The sequence below is a fragment of the Schistocerca cancellata genome, chromosome 6 (assembly GCF_023864275.1).
Source record: "Schistocerca cancellata isolate TAMUIC-IGC-003103 chromosome 6, iqSchCanc2.1, whole genome shotgun sequence".
Classification (NCBI taxonomy): domain Eukaryota; kingdom Metazoa; phylum Arthropoda; class Insecta; order Orthoptera; family Acrididae; genus Schistocerca; species Schistocerca cancellata.
In genome coordinates, this window is record NC_064631.1 from 192,442,732 (window position 1) to 192,464,197 (window position 21,466).

The following is a 21,466-nucleotide window of genomic DNA, read 5'->3' on the forward strand; positions in this document are numbered from 1 at the left end:
CCTCCATCAACACCAAGGCAAAAATTTCAAAGGAGGGAAAAGTGTTGTGACTTGCCGATCATTCAAAGTGCCGCCGCGCAATTACGCGCGTCCTCTACATGCGGCGCTGTCTGCCAGCCATGCAGCAGCCGCGCCACCTAAGCGGCCAGCCAACCAGCGGCCGCTACACTTGGACTCAGTGCTCTTTCGAATGTTACCGTGTTCACATGTCTTGCTTTGTCCACTTGCTCAGTGACTTATATGTGTTGTGTCGTTTTGAAATAAATGTGTTCAACTTGACGTTATAACAAAAGCGTCAAATAGTTTTGTTGTCGAATAAGCATTCTTGACTCTGCATTCACCATGGTAGTGGAGGGCCCATCCCAAAGCTTCCAACGCATGCCACTATGGAGGTCTGCAACACAGTCACTTCACATGACTGAAACACTTGTTTTGAACAGTTATACTCAATTGCCAGCATCTCTGAATGTGTGTCTTCCCTGGATGCATTGACATCCAATTATTTTATTGCCACTGAGTGACAGGTGGAACGCATGATGGATTTTTCCATTTTTTCACTTATTTTGCTGCCAGTTAGAGAAATTGTGGATATGGAACAGTGGTCAGTATCAGATGAGTCTATCTTTTTCTTCATCTAAATGTTAAATATTTGGCATTCCTTCTGCCACAAACCAGCCTAGATGAACATTCTGCCCTGGAGCAGTTCTTGAAACTATAGCAATGCTCTGTGTTCTTATTACTACAACACCAAATATATATATAGGAAACAAAACTTCAAGTACACAAGTTGTCATTAAACAAAGAGAAGATTTTCAATAAATTCTTACATGCCATAACTTTATCATCAGTTGTGAAAGATGTCTTTAACAATGAAGTCTGCTACTGCATTTCCCCTACTTACTTTTGCTTAATACTGTATCAAATTCAACAAAATCTAACATTACCTCGTCTGTGAGTTCCAGCTGATCATCAGGTTTCAGCAGCAGTTTTGCACCAACAGCCACTCCTGAGTTTCCATGACGCCTCCCACCAGGTGCAATAGCTGGGCGTGATTTACGTGCACTCTGCAGAATATACAAGTTTATTAGACATAATCCAACTTTTGCCATGTATCAGAATATATACATAAACAGAGGAAGACATAATAATCGCACAAAATGGGCGCACATAAAATGCATGTTTCACAAGGTCACTACATATGTTTCAGCCTAGGGGCATCCACAAACTTGTCAGTCCAAAGAACAGATGGAAATACCAGCAATGAACGAAATATGAAGTTCCCAGCAGGTCAAAACTTCTAATGCTTGAAGCAAATGCAGGTGAAAATAGGAATCAAAAATATACACAATTACAGAAAAAGTGCATTTAAGAGAACATTGTGCTGTGTAAATTCACCTTCACATTCTGTCAATTGATCTTTGCTATAATGGTTGATATTACTAATGCAGAAGTTTAAGTAATATTAAAAAATAAAATTACGAAGGAAAGAAAACAAAAATAAATGTTGCATAGGCACTATGTACTACCAGTTGCAGATGGCACTGTAGAGAAAATTGTACAAGTATTCCAAGACTTTTTTAAATGCTTGTATAGTTCAAGAGATGAATCAAAAAGACTGGTAGTTGATAATGAAAGTGACACTCAAGTGGTAACACCAGATGAGGTATTATGAAGCCATTTGAAGTATGAAGAAACTAATGGGACTAGAGTCGGTCCCCTTTCTTCTACATCTATATCCATACTCTGTGAATCACCATAAAATGTATGGAAGAGGGTACTTCTAAGTATACCACATATTAGAGTCTTTCCTTTTCCACTAGTACATGAACCATAGGAAGAATGACTGCTTAAATGACTCTATGTGCATGGTCATAAGACTTTGGAGGTGATACTGAAAATCTTTAGAAAATCGAACAGAATTAGTTAAAAAAAAAAAAAAAAAAAAAAAAAACAATTTTATTGTTTTTCAAAATATTCCCCTTTGATATCAATACATTTTTGCATTCAATAAAACCAGTCCTTAAAGCCATGCTGCCATTCCTCCTGAGGTACTTTGGAAGACAAGTTTTTATAATGTTCCAGTGTTTCATATGATGACAAAAAAGTGATTCCATAAATCTTATCTTTAATTTTTGAAACAAAAAGAAATCACAAGATGCTAGGCCTGGACTGTATGGTGGGGGATTCATGGTGCCAATCTTTAGGGCATCCAGGTACTCAGTTGTTAGTAGTGCTATCCACAAAAAAGCACTGTCGTGATGCACAAATTATTTTTCCTATACACATTCTTCACCAACTTATGCAAGCAGTAAACAGACAGTGTAAATGTATGAATTTGATCTAAGGGACGCTGGTCTGGAAACAATTGCCTCTCAAGTTACAACTGAAAATCGTTCTGATACCTCTGACAGTGAAATACATATAATGGTATGATATACAGTGAAATACATATATTGATGCTAAGATTGTAGGGTAGGAAACATTCAGATGGTAGTATGGAGCAAAACAAGGAAAAACGTCTAGTAAACATGGGTTCTATAATTGATATCCTGAGAGCTATGAGCACTTGTTCATCTCTGACACTGTGAAACACGTTTCTTCTACTGAACAAGTGTCCACAGCTCTTAAGGTATGCATTCCAAACAGGATGCAATATGCACTTCTTTTTGTCAGGTTATTCAACAATTCTTCACCAATGGAACTGTGCAACCATTGAAAAGGAGCAGTGAAAGACCAGTTGTTGGAGAAAATAATGAAATTGCAATATCAGTTGCAGTGAATCATAACCCACAAATATAACTTGGCAGTTTGTCAGACACCCGTCTGCCAAATTTTGAAATATAGAAAATATCATCTGTTTCATATTTTCTTCCATCATCTCACTTCACCTGACTTGTTTGTGGAGTTACACGAAGAGTGAAGTTTATAATGATATGCCAACAACACACAGTAACATGATTCAGTGCATCACGAATGCATATCAGAAGGTTATATCATAAACACTTCTCAGTTCTGATGAATCATTCCATGTGCAGATAATTAACTGCATCAAAGGAGGTGGTAACATTTTTGAGCACTTACTGTGAAATTCTTACCCAACTCAAACAAGCTCCCTGTTCATGGGACATACGTCAAATGAGTACTCTGTTGGTGAGAGGTGAGAGGACACACCTCAAACAAACTTTCTTCAAAATTACTGAAAAGCTTTTTTTTTTACTCAATGCATTTTTCTTGAGATCATACGATTTGTTTTTTGGGAATTTCACTCAACAAAAAAGGTTTTATATACAAAAGTTATTAATTTTTTCCCATGTTCTTATTTAAGGTTTCAATGTTTCACCCCCCACCCCCACCCTTCCATGGGGCGGTCAGGGAGAGTATCGCCAGATAGGATTTTTTAAAATATTGAATACATATGTTTCCATTTTTTAAGCCAATGTGTAGTTTTTGTGATTTTTTGCCGTCTCAAGATAAAAAAACTCACTCTGTATAATATGGACATTTTACTAATGTAGGACTGTGTTGTCAATGTGTCCAAAGATTTGTATTGACTAGTGTCAGCTGCAGCCCCAGGTATGGCAGAGAAAAATAAATAAAGCTCATTCTTAATGCCAAATATAGAGAGAATATTATAAAATGAAATCATAAAGTTCATTCAAGAGTGCTTACTGTGGATATTTAAAGTTGTGATGATACCATAAGACATCTGATTTCATGAATAGTGGTCAGGCTGAAAGACACTAGGCTGACTCAGTATTGGTCATGTGACCAAAGTTTTAAAATTAAAAGCAAGACAGAGCCTAGGGATCTTTTGCTGGTGTGTGGTTGAACTGGTAAGGTGTTCAGAAGAAACTTTGCAGCCACAGAACCATTTGGGTTTAAGTATTGTACAAATATTTCAGTGACCACAATTTCAGGACTTACAATAATATAGGAACTCTAAATGCTCGTGAAAACAGAATCACATGCTGGTTATCAGCATTTGGATAATTTTGACCAAAGCAAAATTCGTTAAAGTTTAAAGATTTGTGTGCAGTTGTTGAACTTTGTGATTATCACTGCATGTTTTTTGTGATTTTGTTGCTCAGCTCAAGCATTTAGTCTGCACTTGTTACTGTCTGAAAATTGCTCTACTTGCACTACAGATTAATTATTCAATGTAAGAAGGTCGTTTCAAAAGTCCTGTACACTGCACATGTGCAATCGTTATGGCAGTGTGATCAAGTTGCAATACATATCAATTGCAAGTGAGACTTTAGACTTGATGGTCATATTTGTGTTTAGCTGGTTTACATGGCAGTGTTGTCAGTAATTCAGTTTTAAAATAAAAGCTGAAACCGAGTCAGATCAGATTACATGTAGTGACCAGAATTCCTACATCAAAATTGGATCCCTACCTGGGCAACGGCAATTTTCAATGCTTTTAGAGAGGTGTGTAGGGATTGTGTATCACGGTTACCTGCTCCTTTCTGTCAACATCAGGTAAGCACTGAGGACAACCCAAGAAGTGGAAAGCCATCGACTGCACCATACCACACCTCACAGGTTATTGTTAATGATACTTTGAGAGAGGACTGATGAAAAATATGAGGAAATTGCATATGAGGCCAGAATGTCTGTCATTTCAGCATACAGAATCATAATTGAAAATTAAATTTGGGGTAAGCTACAGCCAGATGAGTTCCACATGATCTGAGTGAAGAGAAGAAAGCAGGCTGCAAAAGAATCACAGAAGAATTGCTTCAACATTAGCAAATATAAGGAAAACAGTTTCTGAAACGGATTGTTGCACTTGATGAAAGCTGGATATCGCATTTTGGGTAAGAACTGACATCACAGGTGTCACAATGGAAAAATTCCCAACCCTCCATGCCCAAAAAAATTCCACCACCAACAATCAACGGTGAAACTTATTATTATCTTTGTGTATGACATGAATAGTCATAGCAACAAATAGGGTGCCCCAGGGGATGTCTGTAACAGGCATGTACTACAAGTTGTTCCTGCGAAATGTTTTGTGCCCAAAACCTCATTCTCATTTTGCACAATAAAGTAAGACTGCATACTGCCATACCAGTGAGTTGTCCATATATTTATGTACTTAGTTATTTCAGTATTTCTGCATAACATCCCAGTGCCATTGATATCATCAGTTCATTCCTCTTCCTTTCCTTTCTCCTGCTCCACCTTCAATTTACATAATATTTCACTATTTTCTTTGCTAATAAATGTGCTTTATGAATATGAGCTGTATTAAAATCTAAGGTTGTGTAATCATGCTCTCCTTGTTACGTAGTAAATAACTGATACTTACTGGGGATTAATATCACATTATTGTTGCTGAAGCCTCAGTGAATCTGGACATTGACAGAAATGTTACAAGACAAATTCATAACTGTGAGGCCTCCAATCTCATGTTAAACACCTGAACTATCGTTCAACAGAAACAGATAACCCATAATGATTTATTTATATAAAGAAGAAGTAACATAATAAATTTTTGTAAGAACATTTATCAAGGGAAAAGTAACAGTGGAGAGCCACCAATCACAACATTTCCTAGTGTGGCCACAGTGAAACTGCTGTCAGAATGTGGTATGGTGCCAGTGAGAGCACAAGACACGGAGCAGTGGGACATCCCAGCAGAATGCAGGCAGTGATATGACAGGCTGTCTTCCATGAGACTCCAGCTAAAACTAAAAAGTGTTTCAAGCTCATATTATCTGGGTCTGGTGTTAGACTCTGGAGTAGTAATATCTGCCATTTGCACAACTGTATAGAAGAAGGACTCTGCCACCATCATCAAAACTGCACATGTGGATGCAAAAACTTTAATTTCAGGATGCTAGTTTTAATAGCTCATAGCTGTGTAGCAATGCTTTATTGTTCACTTCAGTATCTTAGGATTTACGCCAAACACACTGGATTTTGCACAAACTACACAGCACTATAATTTACAGCAATATCAATGCTGAAATCACTGATTCCATTCTTTTCCAAATTTTCTTCCTCAAAACTGAGGTGGAAGCAACTAATGAACAGGTACACAAAGTGCTATAGTCGGCTCACTCAACAAGGTGCTAAGATGTTGTTTCAGTCTAAGTGAATATCATGCCACAACAGAATTGTGACCAGCAAAGTGACTGATTAACTAAATTAGTGCTTCACTATTAACTGCCTTGGTTATTATTTGATTAATTAACTCTGCCACTTCAACTTTCTAAACTAATGCTGAGACACAAGTAAATATTTGAAATTTTTTATAGTAGACAATAGTTAGTAATTTACGTACATAATATCTACTGCCTCTTGTTCTAATGTTAGTTGGGCTTAACTTCATACAAGATACTGAGAGTCATCTTTTAGTGTTATAGCTGAAGGTGTCAAACTCAGTGCTCAAGTTAATCTGGAATAGTCGAATAAATATTTCAAGTATCATTATTTCAACAAGTTCCTGTTACATGCTACAGCTATCCCAAATGGTCGGGGTAATCACCACTGCGGATTCCTTGTGCACTCAAGTGTTTAGAAAGTGAAAACATGAGTAGCTGTGATCAGTAACAGAGAGATTTTACCAGACTACAGCTGTATGATAGACCAACAGTGACTGGCAGTATGTTAAAGGCACCAACAGAGAACAGAAGAATGTGTGTGTCCCCTAGTCAAAACTTTTAAGCAAAATCACAATGAGCATTGAGGCAATCATCCCACTGACACAACAGGTTAATCATTCAGTAGAACATCATGTCCTGCTGCATGAAGAAGTCCGCAACTGACTGCAGCACACCCTTGTCCCACAGGAATCGTTGACCCTTCAAGGCCTTTTCTAAGGGACAAAAGGTGTGATAATCCTGCAATGAGAGATCAGGGCTACAGGATGGGTGCTCTAGTGTATCCCACTTGAGTTGGCACAAACGTCTGCATTACGACAGTAGTGATTTGGGGATGTATGATATCATAAACAGGCGGCAGCCATTGTCACAGTTTTCCCAGATGTTTTGCCTTAATTGCATGCCACAGTTCCTCTAGTGTTGTGCAGTATCACTCCCCAGTGAGGTTCCTTGAAATCAATACGCAATGGGCACCTGTAATCAAAGAACAGAGTGAGCATCACCTTTCCAACAGATGACAGGCTCCTGAACTTCTTGGGATGAGGGGTTGATGGATGACACACTGCATCATCAACACTTTCAACTCCAGTTCCCTGTGACAGCACCAGCTTTCATCGCCCGCAGCAGTGCGCACAAGAAACGTATTGCTTAAACACTGAAACACATAGCTGCTTCAGGCAAACAGTTATTCGGTTTGCTTCTTGTTTGGCATCCATCAGCCAGGGTATACACTCATTGCAGACCTTACGGTGGCATAAATCCTGACGGATAACGTGTTGCATGCTACCTGAAGCTGATGTCCCAATCCTCTGATACTGCAAGAATGGTTATGAGCCGGTCTGCCCCAGTTGCATCATCAACTACACACTTGATGTCTGTAATAGATGAGGCTGGCCTCCCAGATCAATTGGCATCTTGTAAAATCACAACCAGCATGTAACTTGGCACACCATTCTGTAGCAATTGTTTTCATCTATGCATTTTTCAATGCTCGTCCTTCTGCAGCCACAAAAGAATAACAGCCCATTAGTTCTGTTTGGAAGCATTTGGTTATAACACCCCATAGTTCATGTTTCCGCATGTGCTTCGGAAAGACACTAATGCCACACTAATCCTTTGACTACATGTTGATGCTTGTATACCTGCATCAGAGTCATGTGAGACTGCACATATGCTGCAGCAATACCCTTAAAAAATTTGGCAGGATATTAACCACTAAGAGACTCCCAGAAAACTTGGTTGTATCCCAATATGATCAGATTGTCAGCACTGGTCTTGCAATATTTGGCAGCCAATGAAAAACACTGGATCAACGTAAGACTCCATGTCCACAGCCAGTAAACATAAACATATTTACTAACAAGCTCAGAGGGAGCTCGGCACAACACTAAGGTGCCAATGTCACCTCAGGTGACACCACAAGCACAGAACTATTATCCTACACTGGTCACGTGCTGCATGGAATCCAATCCTGTTAGCTTCTACCAGACAGTTACATAACGAGCCACCCGTTCCATAATTGGCCTGTTCCGGCTGAGCTCCAGCATTGGACACAGGCCATCTCCATGATCAGTCAAGACATCACTGGACACAACCAGCACCACTGATCACAGCCTCACAGAATTCTGCCTAGAGCACACTTCCAGAGTCGCCCCACCAATGCCCGTGTGGTCACTGCTCAACACGCGCCACAGCCTTGTTAGATTCAGCTTCTTTGTACACTCTACGAGCCACTACACAGTCACTGAGTGCAGCTACTCACAGCCAACCATGTTCTTGCCAGATCCTGCCTACCCTACGTTCTTCGAGCTGCTCGTCCATCACCAGGTACCTCCACAGCTCACCAGTGACCACTCTCACTTTGACTTGTATTTGTAGATGCTGTCAGAACCTCTTAATCTTGTGATTGAACTTAGACTCTGGGTTAACTTCCTAATGGTTGGATGCAATTCGGGTGCCTGCAGAGCTCACATTAAACTGGTCTCTAAATCCTACCAATATAGTCGCCACAGACAGTGGTCATGTGGTGTGAATTGTGCTTGTGTGACAGAGTGTGTTTTCTACTTTACAAGAAGGCCATTTGGCCAAAGCCTCATGTATAGCAGTCTTTTTGTTGTGCCTCTCTTCCACATAAAGAACTTTCTTTTATGCCTGCAATGATGAAACTGTGCTCTGTGCATAAATCTATCAAGCAACTGCCCCTTTCACTCATTTCCTTCAGTCCCTATTTTTCCTCCCCTTCTTTCTCCTACTACTGAATTACACTCCTGGAAATTGAAATAAGAACACCGTGAATTCATTGTCCCAGGAAGGGGAAACTTTATTGACACATTCCTGGGGTCAGATACATCACATGATCACACTGACAGAACCACAGGCACATAGACACAGGCAACAGAGCATGCACAATGTCGGCACTAGTACAGTGTATATCCACCTTTCGCAGCAATGCAGGCTGCTATTCTCCCATGGAGACGATTGTAGAGATGCTGGATGTAGTCCTGTGGAACGGCTTGCCATGCCATTTCCACCTGGCACCTCAGTTGGACCAGCGTTCGTGCTGGACATGCAGACCGCGTGAGACGACGCTTCATCCAGTCCCAAACATGCTCAATGGGGGACAGATCCGGAGATCCTGCTGGCCAGGGTAGTTGACTTACACCTTCTAGAGCACGTTGGGTGGCACGGGATACATGCAGACGTGCATTGTCCTGTTGGAACAGCAAGTTCCCTTGCCAGTCTAGGAACGATGGGTTCGATGACGGTTTGGATGTACCGTGCACTATTCAGTGTCCCCTCGATGATCACCAGTGGTGTACGGCCAGTGTAGGAGATCGCTCCCCACACTATGATGCCGGGTGTTGGCCCTGTGTGCCTCGGTCGTATGCAGTCCTGATTGTGGCGCTCACCTGCACGGCGCCAAACACGCATACGACCATCATTGGCACCAAGGCAGAAGCGACTCTCATCGCTGAAGACGACACGTCTCCATTCGTCCCTCCATTCACGCCTGTCGCGACACCACTGGAGGCGGGCTGCACGATGTTGGGGCGTGAGCGGAAGACGGCCTAAAGGTGTGCGGGACCGTAGCCCAGCTTCATGGAGACGGTTGCGAATGGTCCTCGCCGATACCCCAGGAGCAACAGTGTTCCTAATTCGCTGGGAAGTGGCGGTGCGGTCCCCTACGGCACTGCGTAGGATCCTACGGTCTTGGCGTGCATCCGTGCGTCGCTGCGGTCCGGTCCCAGGTTGACGGGCACGTGCACCTTCCGCCGACCACTGGCGACAACATCGATGTACTGTGGAGACCTCACGCCCCACGTGTTGAGCAATTCGGCGGTACGTCCACCCGGCCTCCCGCATGCCCACTATACGCCCTCGCTCAAAGTCTGTCGACTGCACATACGGTTCACGTCCACGCTGTCGCGGCATGCTACCAGTGTTAAAGACTGCGATGGAGCTCCGTATGCCACGGCAAACTGGCTGACACTGACGGCGGCGGTGCACAAATGCTGCGCAGCTAGCGCCATTCGACGGCCAACACCGCGGTTCCTGGTGTGTCCGCTGTGCCGTGCGTGTGATCATTGCTTGTACAGCCCTCTCGCAGTGTCCGGAGCAAGTATGATGGGTCTGACACACCGGTGTCAATGTGTTCTTTTTTCCATTTCCAGGAGTGTATATTCACTTATCTTACTTTAATTTCCATCATCCTTAATACACTAAAAATAACTTCTTTTATTACATCACACATTTTTTTTCAATCTGAGCATCATCTGAGGAGATAGATGCAATGTATTGACAACTGCCTCAAGATGAAGACATGGTGCTGCATGATGAAATAAACTGATATTATAGTGTTCATATTTAGTGCGCTGCTATAGAGGGTTTCACCAATTCACCTAACAACAAAATCTGTTCATTTTGTAAATTATTTACGTATATAAGGCAACTTCAGGTTTTCCCTTTCTATGGAAGTGTGTTTATTAGATAGGCCTGCTTTGAAACTCTCATTTCTAATATTTTACTGTTCATGTCATTTTCCCATTATCTTTCACTGACTCACTGTGTATATCAAGATGAATTGTTTACTTTCACATAAATATCCTCATATAGAGAACTGTTCTCCCTTAATATCACGTGCGTATTTCTATGATTAAAGGTAAATGTTTCAGAAGCTTACGCATGTTATTTGTAACATACTACACCATAAATCGACAACTGTGAGCCATATTTTGACCAGAAAACTATTTCCCACTATTGCTGTGTAGATACTTGTGTGATAAGCACAATACTTCCACTTTTCCCCCTTGTAAAGTTTTCAGAGAAAGAAGACACAGAAATACCAAGTACCAATTTCTGAATTCATAACCACAATATATCTGGTACAGCACAGATCAGATTTTCACATAGTCATCTGTAGATTGGCATTGACAACAAATGATGTCAGAGAAGCAAAGTTTCATAATTCACTGCAAAATGAATAAAAAATGTTGACTGGAGAAACCTTTAAAAAGCGAGTTCAGCAAGGGCTTATCCTACAAAGTCTCTATACCATGGAAAAGACATGATTAGATTTTTTTATTATTTATCTGACAAGTATAAATACTAAGCAGCAAACATTATTACAGAACACATGAAGTAAGCTACATACAGTAAACATACCCATGGTAAGTGCATGTACGATTACCCCATGGATCACCAAATGCAGGCATCCTCACAACCATTTGGGGCTGTCTGAAGCAGATCTTGCTCAGTGTACAATGCATGACTGAGCTGGCAGCACATCAAGTGGGCCACTGTTTGTGCTTCTCCATAATTTACATAGACAACTTGAAATCCCAAGTTTTGGAGATTACATCTGTATCTTCTGACTCCAGAGCATAGGCAGTTGAGAGCAAGCCATTTAGTGACCGCACCTTGGTATCCAGTGAGGTTTTCAGAGGTTTGAAGCCAATGAGGACCGTTTACAGCTCGCACTTTCCACTTTTTGACTCTTGCATTGGGTGGAGTCATTTCCAAGATGTTGCTGGTTTTCCTAAAGTTTTTCATGGGTCTCAGTCTCTAAATTACAGGGCTCTATTTTAGCCCCCCCCCCCCCCCACTTTTTTTGTATACATTAATGATTTCCCATCACACGTTAGGGATTCTGAACCTGTACTGTTCAAATATGAGACTAATCTATTGGTTGAAGGAAATAAAGAAGAAAATCTCACTACATCTGCAGAAGATATTACAAAAGAAGTGACTGAATGGTTTACCAGAAACAGGCTAATAGTTAATCCCCAAAAAACAGTACTCATGAATTTCCACACAGATCAAGAATAAAAATGTGGCACACCCCGTAATATGTATAGATAACCAAATCATTAGTGCTGTCAATGAAACTAAATTTCTTGAAATTCATAACAAGGAAAATTTTAAATGGAGCACTCATATCACATCCCTAAATTCAAAACTACCAAAAATGAGCCATGTAGTAAGAATTCTTTGCAACAATACTAGTGCAGAAATGATTAGGGCTGTATACTTTGCTCATATACATTCAATACTGAAGTATGGTATCATTTTCTTGGGAAATGAACATCAGGCCATAATAGCTTTCAGGAAACAAACGGCAACTATAAGAGTAATGAAACAAGTGAGCAGCAGAAAACCATGCAAACCTTTCTTTAAAGATCTAAAGATCTTACCCCTTCCCTGCACTTATATACTGGAAGTAGTCATGCATGTCAAAAGAGTATACTGAGAAAAGGAAACCTTTTTCCTCAAAACAAAAGTGTCCATGATTACAGTACCAGGTCAGACAGTGACATACATGTTAATCATTGTAACACCACACTATGCCAAAACGGTGTATATCATGCAGGAACAAAATTATACAACAGATTGCCAAGACATATCAAATCTCTTCCTGAACAAACACGGCTTTAAAAAGTCAGTGACAGCCTACCTTCTGAAAAACTGCTCCTATTCAATCTCACAGTATCACATGCAAGAAAGAATGTACTTTGTATCTTTAATTGTAGAAATAAATTAAAAATATACAGTATTTAAAAAAATTGCAATTATTGACCATATAGATCCAATTTGTTAAAAAAAATTAAATAATGTATGTTTGATGTTTGAAAAACCAATAGATAAAAAGGTTTTCTGTCCAATGTCCTGTGTATGATATATGTACTGAAAAAGAAATTTATGTGGACAAATAAATAAGTAAGCAAATAAAATAAAACTGGCAGCAATCTCATGATGATGGATGTCTGAGGCAGCAACAGTTAACATCTCATATACCTTGGCAAGTGTTATAGGCCACAAAACAACCAGTAATAAGCCTGCATGTTTTGTTCAGCATCTGTGAAGCTCTCTGGTGGCAGATGTGACTGAGTCAGCAGCCTTCATCTCTATTTTTTTCTTTTTTTTAGCTTGCCTTGTTAATTTCACTTTAGCTTGAGCAATCACATATATAGAATTTAGTAGGTTAGTTACAGCTAATTGATAATGCATGGTACATCATCATTAGTTTCTGACAGTATCTCCTCGGTTTACAAGCCACCTCACTTCCAATAAAACACTTGAACTTTCAATAGCTGTCTCTGCCATTGTCTTCAGAAGTTATAAACACTAATTGTCAGGAATGGCAGTGCCCCACTAGCATAGGTGTGATAGTAGTGGCTGGAACATTCCAAAGGGGCCTGCAATGAGATATTCTGATTGTCCCCACCCTCTTGTAGCCCAAAGTTGAATTATTAATTTTAAAGTAAGTTAATAATCCGGATGGCTGGTCACTTCTTCACAGCACTTGGCACACTGAGATATTGACACACTGCAGAGAGAGGTAGCAACAGTAGCATCTGAGTAAACAGTTTTCATAATGCTCATCTTTTATTCTTCTTCTTTGTTGTAAGTTGTGGGCTCGTAGCCCATTCTGAAATGCAGCTTTGTATACTGGTCTAGAGGATACTCAGCTTCAATCTGTTATATATATGAACACTGATGGACTTTCTGTTACCGAACAGATATATTATCAGTCATTTCACTTCACAATACCAGTCAACATCAACTACTGTGCTAACACAAAACACATAATTTGTACTCCATCCTTACACTTCAAACTCATACTACTAACTGCCCAAGGACAAGGGAATCGGTCATTTCATATGATTCAAAATCAGTTAGTACATTTACCTCACCATAACTAGTTTTATTACACTATCTACATCTACATCTACATCTACATTTATACTCCGCAAGCCACCCAACGGTGTGTGGCGGAGGGCACTTTACGTGCCACTGTCATTACCTGCCTTTCCTGTTCCAGTCGCGTATGGTTCGCGGGAAGAACAACTGTCTGAAAGCCTCTGTGCGCGCTCTAATCTCTCTAATTTTACATTCCTGATCTCCTCGTGAGGTATAAGTAGGGGGAAGCAATATATTCGATACCTCATCCAGAAACGCACCCTCTCGAAACCTGGCGAGCAAGCTATACCGCGATGCAGAGCGCCTCTCTTGCAGAGTCTGCCACTTGAGTTTGTTAAACATATCCGTAACGCTATCACGGTTACCAAATAACCCTGTGATGAAACGCGCCGCTCTTCTTTGGATCTTCTCTATCTCCTCCGTCAACCCGATCTGGTGCGGATCCCACACTGATGAGCAATACTCAAGTATAGGTCGAACGAGTGTTTTGTAAGCCACCTCCTTTGTTGATGGACTACATTTTCTAAGGACTCTCCCAATGAATCTCAACCTGGTACCCGCCTTACCAACAATTAATTTTATATGATCATTCCACTTCAAATCGTTCCGCACGCACACTCCCAGATATTTTACAGAAGTAACTGCTACCAGTGTTTGTTCCGCTATAATATAATCATACAATAAAGGATCCTTCTTTCTATGTATTCGCAATACATTACATTTGTCTATGTTAAGGGTCAGTTGCCACTCCCTGCACCAAGTGCCTATCCGCTGCAGATCTTCCTGCATTTCGCTACAATTTTCTAATGCTGCAACTTCTCTGTATACTACAGCATCAGTGTGTGAAAGGCGAGTTGAGCAGTTCATAACAGCTCTGGCCTGCTGTGGGATTGAGTGACACCAGGTGGCACAAGAGTCCAATACAAGACACACTGTATCTTTTGGCCCAACAGTTTTCACCTCGGATCATTGAGCTGTTCAATGAGAACATACATCCTGCGCTGCAATGAATTTTACAAGATGACAAATGGCACACTGATGGGATCCCCACTGTCCCTGGCCACTGCAAATGTCTTCATGGAGCACTTTGAGGTGAAAGATCTGAACTCTGTGAGGTTGGATCCATCTTGCTTCCCTGGTACATTGATGACGCCTTCCTAATATGACACCATGGTGAAAATGCACTGTAACAATTCACTGACCCCATGAACAGTGTCCATACCAACATTAAATTTACTGTCAAGTTGGAGAGGGATGGCAAGCTTCCATTCTTGGATGCTTTAGTTGACCAGAAGGCAGGATGCGGCTTGGTAATTCAGTGTACAGGAAATCTACAAACATTGATAACTACAACACCAATATTTTTCACACAAGAAAGCACTACTGATCACATTAGTACACAGTACTGATGTCGATCATCTACAGTCTGGGGCAGCATTGGAGATGCAAATTCAGGGAAAATGATTACAGAAAAAAGAGACTGCAAAAGCTCTCAGGCACCACCGAAGAAAGACCCCTCACGAATCGGCAGAAGAGGGCAACGCAGCTGTATTCCTGCCTTTGAGTTCCTGGCACATATGGTGTCAACCACAAATGCACTAGCATTTATACAGGGCAAACTATTTGCACTGTTGCTTAGCAATGTGCTCTGCACTCACAACGTTTTTAGCAGAAAGAAATTGAGAAGTAGACCATAGATGAACACTGCCTAGGAAATGGACATAAAATCCAATTTGAAAAGATGAGGGTCTTGGCTCATACATCTTCATATAGGGATTCTATCATGAAGCAGGTAGGCACCTAAAATTAGAATAAACAGCAACAATTTTAACAAAGACTGTGGGTACAGACTTAGTAGTGCAGATACACACTTAGTAGGGTATGGTGGTGAGTTTTCAATATCGAGTAAAAGCAAAGATGGATGCTTGACAATTGCAGGGAGGCTAAAACAACAGCTTCACTGTGACGCAAGCCTCCTTTGCTACTTGATATCACTCAGACCAATGGTATGCTAGAGTCGCTATGAGCTGTCCAGTTCACCTACCACGCATGCATCATTTTGGTGCTCTCTGGAAGGTTCCAGATGCTGCTATTGCACCAATATAGGAAGTGGAACATAGTGCCAGCCCTGGCAATCAACGACTGTAGCTCCTGATGATGGTGATAGTGGAGACAGTTACTGAAATCTTGAGTGTTTTAATTGAAGTGACTTGGCTGGTCAACTGAGAAGATTTTATTGAAGCTTGGCTTTATGAAAGACTCCAAGGATACATACTTAATATTCTTGTTTGAAATGATACATATAGTTTCAATGAAAGTATGTGCTCTCATAGATCATCTCCCCCTTGAAAATGTCTGTTTTGCCACTTGTTATCTGACTCACAATTAAAAGACATGGAGCAAGAAAACGAGATTAGTGGCATTATAAGATATTATGGGCATTAGATATATTGCCAAAAGTTGTTCTGAGATAAATTACAAATGACTGTGGATAGCGTCAATATAAACTCAGAACATGATTTACAGTAAACATAGTCTTTGGGTGTCAGGTTGGTAGCATCAATGAGAAGTATGGAGATTCCATGAAAAATATGAACATCAACAGCAAGAGAGACTTGGTAAAATGTTAATGACAAGAATTCTATATCATAAAACTATGCATGAAGGCAGCGAAACATGGAAAACCATGTGAAGCTGAGCTATGTCAGCAGCAGATGAGCTGTTGGTCAGAACCCACTATCTCAAGAAGTCCAACGGGTATACCAGGAAAAAATTTTGCCACAACATGTCATTATTCCAAACCCCATACTCCACCCACTCACATCATCAGCACAGTGGGCTGGTGCTTTGCAGACTGTACTACTAATTTAAATATCTTGGCCATTGCAGAAGAGCAAAATAATCAGAACAATGAGCTATGATCAGAAACATCAGGTACAGTAAGCTGTGGGAAATGCTGCATTAAAGACATTCTATAATCCTCCTCTTCTCAGTCTCTAGTAGACTCTCTCTACACCCACCTTGATTCCTGCCCCATAACTTTATTCATTACTGTGTGCTGCACACAACTAGCCACACTTGCAGAGAGAATAAGTTCACCAGCGCCATGATCCTACCCTGTGTTCTGCTGCCTCACCTACCAACCGTCAGCCACCCCTCCTCAAACTTCCCCCGAGTTCTCTGTCTCCTTTCTCCCGCCATCCATAGCACCTGGCACAACACTGTGCCCCATTTGAGCGTAGTACTCTCTCTAGCTGATAAAAGATTCATCTGAAAACTGAGGACATTTCTCTGCACCAAAAATTAAATGAACAAGCAAAGTGCAGTCACATTCATCTGTGTTTAAACTCAAGAAATTTTTAAACAGCTGAAAAATAGACACAACACTGTTTTGGCATTATAAGGTGTATTTCTGGGACATTATGTGCAAAGAGAATGCAACATAACAACAAGTCATGCCACAATCTACTTGACAACTTTTAAAGCCTACAGGCAGATCAAAACATTGCAGTCTACTGAGTACAGGTGTATTACTGCAGTTGGATTGTGCAAGGTCTCATACAATCCTGACTCAAATGGCTCCAAGCACTATGGAACTTAACATCTGAGGTCATCAGTCCCACAGACATAAAACTACTTAAACCTAACTAACGTAAGGACATCATACATATCCATGCCTCAGACGGATTCGAACCTGCGACCACAGCAGCAGGCAGTTCTGGACAGAAGCACCTAGAAACACTCAGCCATATGGCCGGCTCATGCAGTCCTGTTAACAATACAAAATCATGATACTATTTTCACTGAATGTTTACTGTGACCTGAATATTCGTGTTGTCTAGCAGTGAGTAAGTATTATACATTTTGACCACTCAACGAGGCAATCTGCGACAAGGAAATTCAAGGAAATGTCAAAGCAAAAGAGGCTGCACACAAGTGGTAATTATGTGAGTCTGCTGAATTTTTTTATATAAACCCAAGCATTAGTAAAATCTCAGCATACTTGCATAGATTCCAATGAAAACTATGTTTAAATGTGAAATGTTTTCAATTTACTACACACGTTCCTTAACTAACAACATTTAATATTATTTTCTGCCTTAGGTTTCCAGTATTCATTAATGAAATAAAAAGTATAACAGTAACATTTTGTGATTAAACTAGTGATGTACAAAATTAAAGACAGTTTTTACCAAATCTCCTGCATCTGCTTGGCGTGCATGCTTGATAGACTGTCTTGACGGGTCGTTGATCTTTGACTGAGCTTTCGCTGCTGTATAGGCTGACTTTGACTGCATCTGGAAACAGTGCACATCATAATGAGATTTTCACTCTGCAGCAGAGTGTGCACTGATATGAAACTTCCTGACAGATTAAAACTGTGTGCCGGACCGAGACTTGAACTGAGGACCTTTGCCTTTCACAGGCAAGTGCTCTACCACCTGAGCTACCCAAGCACGACTCACGCAGGAGAGCTTCTGTGAAATTTGGAAGGTAGGAGACAAGGTACTGGCAGAAGTAAAGCTGTGAGGATGGGGCATGAGTCATGCTTGGGTAGCTCAGATGGTAGAGCACTTGCTTGCGAAAGGCAAAGGTCCCGAGTTAGAGTCTCGGTCCGGCACACAGTTATAATCTGCCAGGAAGTTTCAGTGTACATCATATTTCAAACTTATATCACTTAATTTTTGATACAGAAAGACATGTATACTAAGATAAACATGCATTTTTATGATTAAAGTTACCTCACTGGGTGTCATAATAACATCAGTTTTATAGTAATGCTAATACTATTTAGTCTTCTCTTCTTCCCTTTCAAAGAATATTAGGCCATATGGTACATTCCGACTCCTGTCATTCCCCCCTCTTTCTAGATCTTACAGTGCTTCTTTGAACTACTGGCTTGTAAATGTAAACTGTTTTTTATCTTCTACTGTTTCTCATTCCACTTAAATGCTCCTCATACTTCCTCCTATGTCTTTTATTTTTTTCATTGATATTAAAAACTTTAAGCCGTTCTATGACTACATTGTTCCCTATCTTACACAGTCATGTACACCATTTTGTTGAGCTAAGGAATTCCATCTCTCTTTATTGGGAAAGTTTTAGGAAAGTGTGGTTCATCTGTACAGGATATAGCACATAGAACACTAATGCAGTTCACTCTTGAATACTTCTCGGGTGTTTGGTATCCCCAAAAGGTCAGGTTAAAGGAAGACATCAAAGCAGTTCCGAGGCAAGCTACTAGATTTGTTACTGGTAGATTCAATCAACACGCCAAGTATTCTGGAGATGCTTCAGGGACTCAAATGGGAATCCTTGTATGGAATGCAACATTCTTTTTGAGAAAAGCTATTGAGAAAATTTAGAGAACTGGAAACAAGCTGACTGCAGATGATCCTACACACACCAACATAAATTTTGCATCAGGATGACAAACATAAGATACAAGAAATTAGGGCTTGTACAGAGCCATATAGACAGTCATTTTTCCCTCAATCTATTTGCAAGTGGGAGAGGAAGGGAAATGATTACTGGTGGTAAAGGTACCCACCACCACACACTGTATGATGGCTTGTACAGCATGTAAGTCGATATAGATACATGTACACAGCTTTCATCCTTTTTGGTTATTACCCATTTTTTTCCTGTGGGGCTCTTGCAGTATTAACTATGTGGGTAGCAACCACATTAGGAGAGATGGGTATATTGTCCTGAAGCAACTTGCTAGTTTCCCCAAGTTTTTGCAAAATGGTCAAAGCTTTTCTGCTTGATTTTGTGAAATTTATGTAGGAGTTATTTTAGACAGAATGTTAAGCTACAAGGAACACTTGACAAAACAGCTGCTAAACTCAGACTGGAATGTATACCGCAGAGACAGTGAAGGGGAGGCGTGTTTATAGCGATAAGAAGTGCAATAGTATCGAAGGAAATTGACGGAGATCCGAAATGTGAAATAATTTGGGTGAAGGTCACGGTTAAAGCAGGCTCAGACATGGTGATTGGATGTCTCTATAGGCCCCCATGCTCAGCAGCTGTTGTGGCTGAGCACCTGAAGGATAATTTGGAAAATATTTCGAGTATATTTCCCCACCATGTTATAGTTCTGGGTGGAGATTTTAATTTGCCGGATATAGACTGGGAGACTCAAACGTTCATAGCAGGTGGCAGGGACAAAGAATCCAGTGAAATTCTTTTAAGTGCTTTATCTGAAAACTACCTTGAGCAGTTAAACAGAGAACCGACTCGTGGCGATAACATATTAGACCTTCTGGTGACAAACAGACCCGAACTATTTGAAACAGTTAACGCAGAACAGGGAATCAGTGATCGTAAAGCAGTTACTGCATCAATGATTTCAGCCGTAAATGGAAATATTAAAAAAGGTAGGAAGATTTTTTGGTTTAGCAAAAGTGACAAAAAGGAGATTACAGAGCACCTGACAGCTCAACACAAAAGTTTTGTCTCAAGTACAGATAGTGTTGAAGATCAGTGGACAAAGTTCAAAACCATCATACAATATGCGTTAGATGAGTATGTGCCAAGCAAGATCATAAGAGATGGAAAAGAGCCACCGTGGTACAACAACCGAGTTAGAAAACTGCTGCGGAAGCAAAGGGAACTCACAGCAAACATAAACATAACCAAAGCCTTGCAGACAAACAAAAATTACGCGAAGCGAAATGTAGTATGAGGAGGGCTATACGAGAGGCGTTCAATGAATTCAAAAGGAAAGTTCTATGTACTGACTTGGCAGAAAATCCTAAGAAATTTTGGTCTTATGTCAAAGCAGTAGGTGGATCAAAACAAAATGTCCAGACACTCTGTGACCAAAATGGTACTGAAACAGAGGATAACAGACTAAAGGCCGAAATACTTAATGTCTTTTTCCAAAGCTGTTTCACAGAGGAAGACTGCACTGTAGTTCCTTCTCTAGATTGTCGCACAGATGACAAAATGGTAGATATCGAAATAGATGACAGAGGGATAGAGAAACAATTAAAATCGCTCAAAAGGGGAAAGGCCGCCTGACCTGATGATACCAGTTCAATTTTAAACAGAGTACGCGAAGGAACTTGGCCCCCTTCTTCACCGGTGTACCGTAGGTCTCTAGAAGAGCGTAGAGTTCCAAAGGATTGGAAAAGGGCACAGGTCATCCCCGTTTTCAAGAAGGGACATCAAACAGATGTGCAGAACTATAGACCTATATCTCTAACATTGATCAGTTGCAGAATTTTGGAACACGTATTATGTTCGAGTATAATGACTTTTCTGGAGACTAGAAATCTACTCTGTAGGAATCAGCATGGGTTTCGTAAAAGACAGTCGTGTGAAATCCAGCTCGTGCTATTCGTTCACGAGACTCAGAGGGCCATAGAGCGTTCACAGGTAGATGCCGTGTTTCTTGACTTCCGCAAGGTGTTCGATACAGTTCCCCACAGTCGTTTAATGAACAAAGTAAGAGCATATGGACTATCAGACCAATTGTGTGATTGGATTGAAGAGTTCCTAGATAACAGAACGCAGCATGTCATTCTCAATGGAGAGAAGTCTTCCGAAGTAAGAGTGATTTCAGATGTGCCGCAGGGGAGTGTCGTAGGACCGTTGCTATTCACAATACACATAAACGACCTTGTGGATGACATCGGAAGTTCACTGAG

General features: G+C 40.7%; 1 protein-coding gene across 1 annotated transcript in view; it reads right to left on the reverse strand.

Annotated features, from left to right (window-relative positions):
* Positions 1 to 21,466, reverse strand: part of LOC126088243 (dynein intermediate chain 2, ciliary-like) — a 396,539-nt gene that overhangs the window by 363,398 nt on the left and 11,675 nt on the right. The window contains exons 2-3 of the mRNA XM_049906373.1: positions 18,002 to 18,106; positions 945 to 1,064 (exon numbers count right to left, since the gene is read on the reverse strand). Of these exons, the coding sequence (XP_049762330.1) occupies positions 945 to 1,064; positions 18,002 to 18,106 (225 nt within the window). The remainder of the gene's footprint in view (positions 1 to 944; positions 1,065 to 18,001; positions 18,107 to 21,466) is intronic.